This window comes from Megalobrama amblycephala, unplaced genomic scaffold (assembly GCF_018812025.1).
Source record: "Megalobrama amblycephala isolate DHTTF-2021 unplaced genomic scaffold, ASM1881202v1 scaffold492, whole genome shotgun sequence".
Taxonomy (NCBI): domain Eukaryota; kingdom Metazoa; phylum Chordata; class Actinopteri; order Cypriniformes; family Xenocyprididae; genus Megalobrama; species Megalobrama amblycephala.
This window is the reverse complement of record NW_025953409.1, coordinates 15,115-27,654: the sequence shown is the minus strand read 5'-3', so window position 1 is coordinate 27,654 and position 12,540 is coordinate 15,115. Positions and strand designations below refer to the sequence as shown.

At 37.8% G+C, this 12,540-nt stretch overlaps 1 protein-coding gene and 1 long non-coding RNA gene across 2 annotated transcripts in view; both read left to right on the top strand.

Annotated features, from left to right (window-relative positions):
* Window positions 1-7,660, top strand: part of LOC125261810 (NXPE family member 3-like) — a 29,913-nt gene extending 22,253 nt beyond the window's left edge. The window contains exons 6-8 of the mRNA XM_048180359.1: window positions 1,751-1,954; window positions 4,879-5,219; window positions 7,235-7,660. Coding sequence (XP_048036316.1) covers window positions 1,751-1,954; window positions 4,879-5,219; window positions 7,235-7,432 — 743 coding nt within the window. The 3' untranslated portion in view covers window positions 7,433-7,660. The remainder of the gene's footprint in view (window positions 1-1,750; window positions 1,955-4,878; window positions 5,220-7,234) is intronic.
* A 3,557-nt stretch (window positions 7,661-11,217) lies between these two features.
* Window positions 11,218-12,281, top strand: LOC125261812. The gene is made up of 3 exons (XR_007183441.1): window positions 11,218-11,510; window positions 11,580-11,649; window positions 11,741-12,281. It is a non-coding gene; the product is annotated as an uncharacterized LOC125261812 (long non-coding RNA).
* The last annotated feature ends 259 nt before the right edge of the window (window positions 12,282-12,540 follow it).

Below are 12,540 nucleotides of genomic sequence, written 5' to 3'. Positions count from 1 at the left end.
TCAAGTCAAGTCATCTTCATTTATATAGTGCTTTTCACAATACAGATTGTTTCAAAGCAGCTTCACAGTGATAATATGAAAACTAATTGATGGAGATTGTTTTGGCTTTACAGCAGCTCTAAGAAAATATTATTATCGAGCTATAGGTTTTTGACCGAATCACTTCCATTGTAAAAATTGTTAATTATTAACTTATTCAGGGGCCGCTTAAATGACACCTTTCGTACTGAAAACCAAAGACCTTTAATGCATTCTTGCTGTTCATTTATGCGTTTATTTTAGGTTTGCGCATTTGAATGTGTATGTGCGCAGATGCTTGGTCTTTTTTTATAAAGTGATATTGCCAAATTACTTGTCTGTTCCACATAATACAGAAAAATTAGTCATGTATGCGGTTCTATGCAAACTGGAATAATTTTGATAACGTTTCATCTATACATAGAGAAAAGAAATGGAAGGAGGCCTTTGCAGGGGACAGTTTAGCTGACACTTCAGGGCTGGATTTTCTTCGTGTCTAGGTGCAGGTCCTTCATCTCATCTGAATGTGGCATGCTATGGCAAACCTCGGGATAAACAGAGAGAGACTAATATTAGCATAGACGCCATTCTTCTTATGATGTAGCAAGTACATCAGGTGTTATGTGAAGTGTTCCCAGTTATGTAACCTAACAATTTATGTGATTTGATTTATAGAGGTTCATAATGTGTATGCCAGGTTAAAGAGATGTGTTTTTAGTCTAGATTTAAGCTGACAGAGTGTGTGAGAATAAACTTAGATTGCTCTTCTCCCAGTTCCCTTTGAGAATGAGAAATTGGACATGTTGGAGCACTGTTTTCATGTCCTTCATGGCTTGGGACATGGCTTGGAAGATGGCGAAGAGCTGAAACAACCCTGGTGAAGATCCTTGGAGACAAAATAGAAGGACCTTGAACTGATTAATTCGATCTTGAAAGGCAAAGCGAAGAAACAGACAATGATCCTGACAGATGGGTATGTGGAAATATGCATTACAACAATACGCCAATATATAGAAATGTGGAGAAATCCACCGCATTCCTCAGGGTTGTAAAGCACTTGCACAAAAACATGACGGATTAGAATTGCAATCTCTCTTGTAATTAAGCTTAAATGCAATCTACTGATCTGGTCTCAGATGAGGCAAGAAAGGCAAAGAGGATGTGATTGGTTCATCCAGATGTTATGTAATAGCCAGCCCCTAAGGTCAGTCACCTGATATTGTTGATATTAGGTCTCGTTGATATTAGCATCATTCAGGATAAGACCGTGGTGACGGTCTAAGAGAGGTTGAAATACATTCCGCATTTTACATGAAAATACACATGAATACTCATGAGATCACAATGCTCTTTCATCTTGTTGGGCAAACTGCCCTGTCTTTACGGCTTTTATCATGTCATGCAGAGCTTGTACAGCACTGCCAATGTGTTTAGACTTTAATAATATATTGTCCCGCAGATGTAGGCAGTGTTTCAATGAATTAAATATGCAAATAAACCAATATGTACACAATAAACAAATAAAAATAAGCAAGCCAAATTTTTGTTTTCCTTTTCCTTAAATATAAAAACAAGCCATCTTCTTTTTCTTATTTTTTTATTTTTTCAAATAGGAAATGGTCAAAACATACACTGATCACATATCAGAAGAGAGATAGCATCTGAAATCAAATGAATGGAATAGAATTTGCATAATTTTGAAAATCTTTAAGTAAATGTGTCTTTGCTTTAGGCACAATGGAGAGATGCAGATCTGGCATGACGACACCAGTTCCTGCAGGGTTCTATCTGAAAGATGTCTGGAAGTCTTTTGTGTGCAACACCCAACAGTTCAATTCTTCACAAATGGGAAATTGTCTTAAAAACAAGATTGTCTACTTGATGGGAGACTCCACCACAAGGCAGTGGTTTGAGTGTTTAGAAGGAAAAGTGCCAGGCAAGTTATATAATTTAATTTAAGACTTGATAGCATGAATATATAACATAAGGAAATGACATACAGAGGCACCACAAAGTATTTTGGACAGCCAATCCAAAGATGTATTCATATCTTGGCATTAGATGAAACCATCAAACTAACAGACACACCTTTCAAGCAAAACGTATAAAAGACATTCTTCAGGTTTTAAACTTGCAAAATGTCATTACCAAAAGAGTGAGTTAGTTCTGAGAAAAGTTCATGACAGATTTGCTTGCAGATGCTACTTAGTTTGATTTGTTGTATCTAATGCAATGAGACATGCACATAATTCAGTTATATAGTTCACCAAAAATTAAAATTCTGTCTTCAGTTACCCTCATGTTGTTCTCAACTTGGATGACTTTCTTTCTTTGGAACAAAAAGGAAGATGTTTTAAAAAATTAAGCTGATAATATTCAGTCCAAAATATACACTAAAAGTCAGTGGGGTCCAGTGTTGTTTTGGACCTCACTAACACTTATTATAATGACAATTTAAACATTTGTCAAAATATCTTTTTGTTTTCCACAGAAGAAATAAAGTCATAAAGGTTTGAAACAATTTCAGAGTGAACTATCCTTTAAATGAGATGAAAGCCTTACAGATTTGGGAAGAAATGAGGGTGAGTAAATGATGACAGAATTTCCTTTTTCAGGTCAGGTCAGGTCAAATTTATTTATATAGCGCTTTTACAATTGGTAATTGTTTCAAAGCAGCTTTACATATTAGAAGCACAGAAAAAAAGGGAAGTGGTTAAAAATAAGCTGTACAAACAAGCGTGGTAATATGTAACATATACAAGATGGTGCTACATTAAGCCAATGTCGGCTGACTCCCAGGGGTGGAAAAAACCCCCTAGGAGAAAACCCAGCGTGGGAAAAAAGTCCTAGGAGGGAAAAAAAACCCCTTGGAAGATATATATAATATATGTAAATGGATATGGAGATCAAAATCTGAATTATACATTTTTATTATAGAGATTAAAAATAGATTATATATATATATATTTGTAAGCGGATACGGGGATTTAAAAATCTATGCAGCCAGAACTGGATCTGTAGGCCCAATGTCTCCTGGGCTGCGTTGTAGTCAGGTCCAGACACAGGTTCTCCATCTGATCTGGATACGGCCTGGATCCAGCACCCGGAAAACCTCGGGATAAGCAGAGAGACAGATATTAGCGTAGATGCCATTCTTATTCTGATGTACAGGTATATCTAGTGTTATAGGAAATGTTCTCGGTTCCGGCCGACCTAATTATTGCAGCGTAACAATCCTTTAACGGATTTGAAAAATGTTAATGTATTGATAATGTGTTATGTGTATGCAAGAGCAAAGAGATGTGTTTTTAGTCTAGATTTAAACTGACAGAGTGTGTCTGCTTCCCGAACAATGCTAGGAAGATTGTTCCAGAGTTTAGGTGCTAAATAGGAAAAGGATCTGCCGCCTTCAGTTGATTTTGATATTCTGGGTATTATCAACTGGCCTGAATTCTGAGATCGCAATAAACGTGAAGGACTATAATGCATTAAGAGCTCACTTAGGTACTGGGGAGCTAAACCATTTAGTGCTTTATAAGTAAGTAGCAAGATTTTAAAATCTATACGATGTTTAATAGGGAGCCAATGTAATGTTGACAGAACTGGGCTAATATGGTCATACTTTCTGGTTCTAGTAAGAACTCTAGCTGCCGCATTTTGGACCAACTGTAGTCTGTTTAAAAGCCGAGCAGAACAACCACCCAGTAGAGCGTTACAATAATCTAGTCTTGAGGTCATGAATGCATGAACCAACTGTTCCGCATTTGTCATTGAGAGCATATGTCGTAATTTAGATATATTTTTTAGATGGAAGAAGGCGGTTTTACAGATACTAGAAACATGACTTTCAAATGAAAGATTGGTATCGAAGAGCACACCCAAGTTCCTAACTGAGGACGAAGGTTTAATGGAGCACCCGTCAAGTGTTAGAGAGTATTCAAGGTTTTTTCGTGAGGAAGTTTTTGGTCCAAAGATTAGGATATCAGTTTTTTCTGAATTTAATAATAAGAAATTTCTTGTCATCCAGTTTTTAATGTCAGCTATGCATTCTGTTAGTTTTGTGAATTTGTAGGTTTCGTCAGGGCGCGAGGAAATATAGAGCTGAGTATCGTCAGCGTAGCAGTGAAAACTAACACCATGCTTCCTAATTATCTCTCCTAAGGGCAGCATGTACAGAGTGAAAAGCAACGGTCCTAGTACTGAGCCTTGTGGTACTCCATACTGAACCTGTGATCGATACGACATCTCTTCATTAATTATTACAGACTGATAACGGTCAGATAAGTACGATTTGAACCATGCCAAAGCAATTCCACTAATGCCAATATAGTTTTCAAGTCTTTTTAAAAGAATGTTGTGATCGATAGTGTCAAAAGCAGCACTGAGATCTAATAACACTAATAGAGAAATACAGCCACGATCGGATGATAAGAGTAGATCGTTTGTAACTCTAACGAGAGCAGTCTCAGTACTATGGTACGGTCTAAATCCTGACTGGAAATCCTCACAGATTCCATTTCTTTCTAAAAAGGAACACAGTTGTGATGAAACTGCCTTTTCTAGTATCTTTGACAGAAAAGGTAGATTCGAGATTGGCCTGTAATTTACTAAATCTCTCGGATCTAGTTGAGGTTTTTTAATAAGAGGTTTAATAATAGCCTGCTTAAAGGTTTTTGGCACGTATCCTAGTGTTAACGATGAATTAATTATTCATCGTTAACTTTCTTTTTGGGTGAACTAACCCTGTAAGTGCCCTATACTTTATGGAGCTGCTGTGTACAATAAAAAGCAACTTTCTAAAGCTATCTGATAAATGAATAAAGTAATAATTCTAATGTTAGTTTCACTTATCTTATTTAGGCTTACAAAGAATGGACCTCCACACTCCTCGTACCGGTGGACCCCTGATGGCTGTAGAGTTGAAAAATAATATCATTGTTCACTGGAGGCCACATGGTGTTCCTTTACGGTTTACTAAAATGCTCATTACTGACCTGCATTATATCAGCAATGATATTGATGAAATAGCTGGAGGTCCTCATGCAGTCGTTGTCTTTACAATCTTTGCCCACATGGTGTTTCACCCAATAACATTTTATGTGCATGAAGTGGCCAAAATACGTCAGTCTGTTGTTGCACTGCTGAGTCGTGCACCAGAGACTACCATCATCATCAAGTCTGGAAACACTGCAGGACTAAAGGTAAAATTGCTTATTTTAGTTTTCTTGTGATAAAATTTTGTCAAACAAGAAATATTATGTAAAATTCCTTCTTTTAAAGACCCAAAAATGAAAATTTGTCATCATTCACTCGTCCTCATGTCATTCCAAACCTGTATGACTTTCATCTGTGAAACAGAATAAGAGGTTTAGCAGAATGTCTGAGCTCTCTTCTTTACAGTGAAAGTGGATGGGAACTAAAGGCTGTCAAGCTACAAAAAGGATCATAAAAGCATAATCAAAGTAGTCGAGATGGATGAGGAGGATGAATCACTTTTGGGAAAATTATTCCTTTATTTGTACTAACTAAAAGGAATATATTTATTGTTAATTTTACTATGGAAGTCATTGGGTCCCATCAACTGTTTAGTTAATGACATTCTTTAAAATATTCTTCTTTTGTGTTCAGCAGAAAAAAGAAATTATACAGGTTAGGAACAAATTGAGGATGAGTAAATGATGACAGAACTTCATTTTGGGGCAAACTATCCCTTTAAGCAAGATTCTTAATTGTCTAATATCCACAGATCAGGCATGACAGGTGAAGTGAATAACACTGATTATCTCTTCATCACAGCATCTGTTAGAGGGTGGATATATTAGGCAGCAAGTGAACATTTTGTCCTCAAAGTTGGTGTGTTAGAAACAGGAAAAATGGGCATGCGTATGGATGTGAGTGAGTTTGACAAGGACCAAATTGTGATGGCTAGATGACTGGGTCAGAGCATCTCCAAAACTGCAGCTCTTGTGGGGTGTTCCCGGTCTGCAGTGGTCAGTATCTATCAAAATTGCTCCAAGGAAGTAACAGTGGTGAACCGGTGACAGGGTCATGGGCGGCTGAAGCTCAATGATGCATGTGGGGAGTGAAGGCTGGCCCGTGTGGTCCGGTCCAACAGATGAGCTACTGTAGCTCAAATTGCTCTAGAAGTTAATGCTGGTTCTGATAGAAAGGTGTCAGAATACACAGTGCATCAGTTTGTTGCGTATGGAGCTGCATAGCTGCAGACCAGTCAGGGTGCCCATGCTGACCCCTGTCCACCTCTGAAAGAGCCAACAGTGGACACGTGAGCATCAGAACTGGACCACAGAGCAATGGAAGAAGGTGGCCTGGTCTGATGAATCATGTTTTCTTCTACATCACGTGGATGGCCGGGTGCGTGTGCGTCTCTTACCTGGGGAACACATGGCACCAGGATGCACTATGGGAAGAAGGCAAGCCGACGGAGGCAGTGTGATGCTTTGGGCAATGTTCTGCTGGGAAACCTTGGGTCCTGCCATCCATGTGGATTTACTTTTACACATACCACCTACCTAAGCATTGCTGCAGTCCATGTACACCCTTTCATGGAAACGGTATTCCCTGGTGGCTGTGGCCTGTTTCAGCAGGATAATGCTCCTGCCACAAAGCAGAAATGGTACAGGAATGGTTTGAGGAGCACAACAACGAGTTTGAGGTGTTGACTTGGCCTCCAAATTCCCCAGATCTCAATCCAATCGAGCATCTGTGGGATGTGCTGAACAAACAAGTCTGATCCATGGAGGCTCCACCTCACAACTTACAGGATTTAAAGGATCTGCTGCTAACATCTTGGTGCAGATACCAAAGCAAACCTTCAGGGGTCTAGAGGAGTCCATGCCTCGACGGGTCAGGGCTGTTCTGGTAGCAAAAGTGGGACCAACACAATATTAGAAAGGTGGTCATAATGTTATGCCTGATCGGTGTATATCATGTGACAGACAAAAGTACAAAAGAGTACAGGGCTCTATGTCCAGTAGACACATAGTAGCAATAAATACAAACAATACAGTTTATGTAGTTTTTCCAAAAAAAAAAAAAAAATGTCTTTATACATTTTTATATTTTATTCTTTAATTATATTATTCTGTGTCCTGTTGTTTTATTTTTATGTGTGCACTGGAAGCTTCATTTACCTATAAATTTTGTTGTGCATGCAGGCTCTTTTTGATGATTGTGAATCTGATCTGTGATTTTACAGAATATTTTTCAAAGTGATTGGTATGTAATGCAGCTGAACACGGTGATGCAGGAGATGTTCAGAGATATTGATGGAGTAATCTACTTCGATGTTTGGCAGATGACTTCCTGTCACTATCTACGTGAAAATATTCACCCAGGCGCTGTTATCATTGCTAATGAGATCCAGATGTTACTCTCATATGTCTGTCCTGTCTAACAAAACCCCAAAGAATATTTACCTTGCTTTATTGTCATCGTCTACAATGTACAAACAAACTTTAACAAAATGTTAATAAATATCCTTATGAATTTTTAATTAATTGGGTTATAATTTTATTTTAAGGTGTCCGCATTACAGTCTAATTATAAATTTTAGTACTAAGTAATAATTAACTACATGTACTTAGTACAGGGTTAAGGTTTGGTTTAGGGTTAGTTGCATGTAATTAAGCACAGTTTATAGTAATTACTATATTAACTACATGTAACGTAACAAGGACACTAAAATTAAGTGTTAACATGAATTGTATTATAAAACAAAACATAAATTATGTGAATAAAATAATTTGTAAATAAATTGACCATGTTACAACTGTTTTGTCTTTCTCCATTAATTTATGGAGTCTGTACAGTAATACCTTTTAAACTAAAATTATGATTTTTTTTTTTAAACATACCACAAATACAGTTTTCAGTTTTGAAGTGCAAATATGATCATTTGTATGTAGTAGAACAGTTAAAAATATGGTTTAACCAGAACATACCTACATGACTATACTATAAGTTGTCCATATCCCGTAAGATTTACATTTTATTTGGATAGACATAACTGATATGAATTAACATAAAATGTAATAAAAAAATGATAAAGAATTTAATGGTTATAGGGAACATAAAAAGGTCTTCTAGGAGATGAAGTGAGTGGCTAGCAAAGACCAGGATAAACTTTAAAGTTAAAGCCATAACCAGGGGATACAACAAAACGAATTACATCTTTAGTACTCAGCTGGAATACTGGTTGTATTTACCAGCTTCTTGTGTCACCAGAGCTGAATGAACCTAAGCTTTCTCTGTGTTTTCTGGGACTCAGCTTAGTGTCCCCTTTAGTATCTGGCCATAAGTATCACAGATGAATTGACTCACTTTTTGGTAACATCATTCTTTTCACATTTCAGAGAACTCAAAGAAAAAGAGGCAAATTTTAAAACGGTGCCTAGGTGAATTTATACACCTGTGGCCATTAAAGTGATTGGAACACCTGAATTCAATGATTTGGAGGAGTGTCCCAATACTTTTGGCAATATAGTGTAGGTCCAGATCGCACAGCCCAACAACAAAAGAAACGGCAAACATGTTACAGAACTTAGTTACAAGAGAATAAAGAATTTGCATAATTATGGCAGAATCCCTTCAGGTATAGAGATAGAGATTGAGCATGTTACGACCAGTTCTTGCAGGTTCTGATCGAGCTATTCTTTTGTGTGCAACAACTCAACAGTTCAGTTCTGCACAAATGGGAAACTGTCTTAAAAACAAGACTGGACTGTCTACTTGATGGGAGACTGTAATGCATTTCTTGGCATTACACCAAAACGACATTACTTCGAAATCAATTGTCAAAGAAAATAGTCTTTTGTTTAAATAGAATGTCCTTATTATTGCAGATAAATTATTGGGGAGGTGAAAATTTGTGTTCGTAAATTAAACTCTATGCTAGAAAAGCTTGACGATGAAATGCAGAGGTATTTTGTTAATATCAAAATTGCAAACAAGGAATAAATTTATGCCACCCAGACTAGATAAAATATGAAGGGGAATAATATTCCAAACAGAGGCTGGAAATCCATTTTGTTTACTTCTTACGTTCTCATACACGTCATTACATCACGTCTTTTTCCAAATGTTACGTCAGAACAAATTGGCTCTCACATACCTTTTGACTGATTGCAGATCAGAATCTGAACAGTTAGATGTCACTAGATTATTATGGAGAAAAAGTCAGGGCCACTATCTTTCTCAGTCATAAGTAATAAATTAATTAATAGAGACTTTTGCGTTTCCAAACAATCTAACTTTTCCAAACAATTTTTCAAATGTATGAAACAAAATCCCATATAAGGAGGGTAATCTATGTTGCTATAAAAATCTACACATGATGTATAAAATTAATCCAAGACAAATCATGTCAGAACTTTTTCCAGACTTGATTTTTTTATTTTTTTTTGTATCAGGAATTGATTGGAGCATTGGACTGTTGTGGTTATTTTCTATTTTCCTTCTTACATCGTCTAATACAAGAAATACAAGATTCTGCGGCTGCTTCTACTAGAACAAACTTGTTTGACCTTGGTTGTGTCACGGAATCACAAGGCTCCACCCTCACTTATGCTGCATACAAAAACCTAGGCTGACTTGTTGCCTTGCTGCCCTGTCAGGCAATGACTCCACAGGCAGCGTTTGCTCACTAAGGTACCTCACGAAATGATTTCGAACAGACTCCTGAGGCAGTGTAACGATTTAATGATAACAAAAGAGAGTGGGGAAAAGTTAATCAAAATGTACACTTTACACACAAACTGACCACCAACCTCAAATTTAAGATGCCATCTTTATTTTTTGAGCTCAAAAGTTAGGGAATGGAACACGTAAGATTGTGGGATATCAAAGGCAGTGAAGGATACATCTATAATGCCTTCAAAAATCAATCAGATGAAGGTGTCTCAGGAGCATGATCATTGGATTTGGACATGCCATGTTGCCTTCCTACCCTCTTATCCTGCCTGTGGAGGCAGCATTTTTCAGTTTTCGGATGCAGCCTGAAACCTAGGTAGCTGACTTGCTGCCTCGCTGCCTTATCAAGCAATGACTTGTAATGCAGCTTTTGTGCATGAATACACCAAGCCGACGCCCACAAACTAGTGGTGATGAAAGCAGACTGTGGGTTGGCTCACGTCGGCAGTGTCTGTGTCCAAAGTTGCCCTGACACACCAAACCGATGCTCAACAGCCGATGGCCAAGTAGAACGTCCATTCTGCGCCTGCGTAAGATGAAATGCCTTTCAGTACCAGCAGGTGGCAGTAGCTGAACAGCCAATCAGAATGATCAGATGGCCCCGACGGACCGACGAGCTACGATGTTGATTCAACATGTCGAATCGGCCGGAAAAAAAAGCTTGAAACGGATTTCGGACAGACTTCTGAGGCAGCATAAGTGTTTAATGATCTACAGCAATATAGCGTGAGCTTTGGTGAGAACTAAACAATATTTCATTACTACTGTAGTAATTTCTTGCTAGAAATGACATCAAAAATGTTAATCAAAAATGTACATTTACTCACAAACTGGCCAGCAAACGCAACTTTCAGACACCATCTTTATTTTTCTAGCTCAACTGTCACAGAATGGAAAGCTTATGGGATACCAAAGGCAGCTAAGGATACATCTATGCTGCCTTAAAAAATCAATCAGATGAAGGTATCGCAGGAAGCAGGAAGTGAAGCTAACATTGAATTCGGACATGCCTTGATGCCTTCCTACCTTGAAATGTGTCCGAAGAAGGCAGCATTTTCCAGTTTTTGGACGCAGCCTCAGTCACGCTGGTCACCATCTCCAGAACACTAATCATCACCAGCTGTCTCCAATCACCTCATCTCCCCAGCACCAGATAAAATGACACTCCACACACATATGCTCTTCCCTGGCTCCCTCTTGCTGCATATATTATATATACATACATACATACATACATACGTGTGTGTGTGTGTGTGTGTGTGTGTGTGTGTGTGTGTGTGTGTGTGTGTGTGTGTGTGTGTGTGTGTGTGTGTGTGTGTGTGTGTGTGTGTGTGTGTGTGTGTGTGTGTGTGTGTGTGTGTGTGTGTGTGTGTGTGTGTGTGTGTGTGTGTGTGTGTGTGTGTGTGTGTGTGTGTGTGTGTGTGTGTGTGTGTGTGTGTGTGTGTGTGTGTGTGTGTGTGTGTGTGTGTGTGTGTGTGTGTGTGTGTGTGTGTGTGTGTGTGTGTGTGTGTGTGTGTGTGTGTGTGTGTGTGTGTGTGTGTGAGTGAGTGATTAAGTGTCCTTAATATTTATTTTGTTTTGTTTTTTATTATTTGTTTCCATTTTAATGGTTGTGTATATTTCAAATGAGAAGACGCCCATCTGCCAACGTCCTGTAGTGAGAACTTGTCTTTAGTGGCTTTATAAAAAGCATGTCCAAGTGTGGCATTTTGATTCTTCTCCTGTGTGCATGTTGTGTGGGCAGAAAAGGTCTTTCGGCTTATATTTCCTGTCGCTTTTCCCTGGTGAGTCGCCTACTTTATTGCTCTTTTTCCAGTCGCAGATCACAGTCTAAATATGTGTTTGTTATTAAGGATATGCGTGAGTGAAGTGACGAGTGCAGGTAGCATAAAGTTACAATAGTCTAACAATCTCGCTTGTGAGGTAAGAAACTTTATTGTGGGTCATTTTCTTGGGAAGGGGGAAATCATTTGAAGTGCTTTCACTATTTGTTTTTTGTTTGTTTGTTTTTCAGGTGCGGCTTAAGAGCGCAAGCTGCTGTTTTATAGATCTGTTTTATAGGTCTGTTTCATATACCCATTTCATATTGCTGTTTCACCGTCTTGTGGTACGACTGTGTGGATGTTGCGGTTTTGAACCATTGATTTACAGAGTGTTTTTAAGATTATTCTGCCCAATTGATCTGTATGATATATTTGTATATTTTTGTATTTTGTGCAAGTATATTAAACCAACATGCTTTGTATTCTTGTTCAGTGAAGCAGCTTGGACGATTTTTAAATATTAATTGTGAATTACCTATTGTGTTTTGGCTGTCTTTGTATTTTTATTTTTATTTTGTTTTTAACAAAATTTAGTTTTATTTTGTCTCTTGTTTTTGGCTTATCACTTGCTTTAATTATTGTTATGCACCGATTTGCTGTGTGGTTTGTCCCTTCTGTTAAAGTGGATCTAATCTAGTCTCTTATTATTGTGGGTAAATAACTGGTAAACTGTAAATGTTTTTTAGAACATTTTAGAGTAAATGATTTTTGCTAAATAAATTTGTACTATTTTGGAAAGTCACGTCTCTGTCATTAATCCTATCCGAACCAGCAGGGTCCTTCATATTATTGTAATTTCTTTTGGTTTAATTCTTTTTGGGGGTTTTTTATCTTATTTTCCTGGGTGAAGAAATAACCCAGGTGGTGTAGTCGGGTTTTTCTTTTACACTTTTAGCCAAAGGTTACAATTTTGGCTAGGGATGTCCCGATCAGGTTTTTTTGCCCTTGAGTCCGAGTCATTTGATTTTGAGTATCTGCCGATACCGAGTCC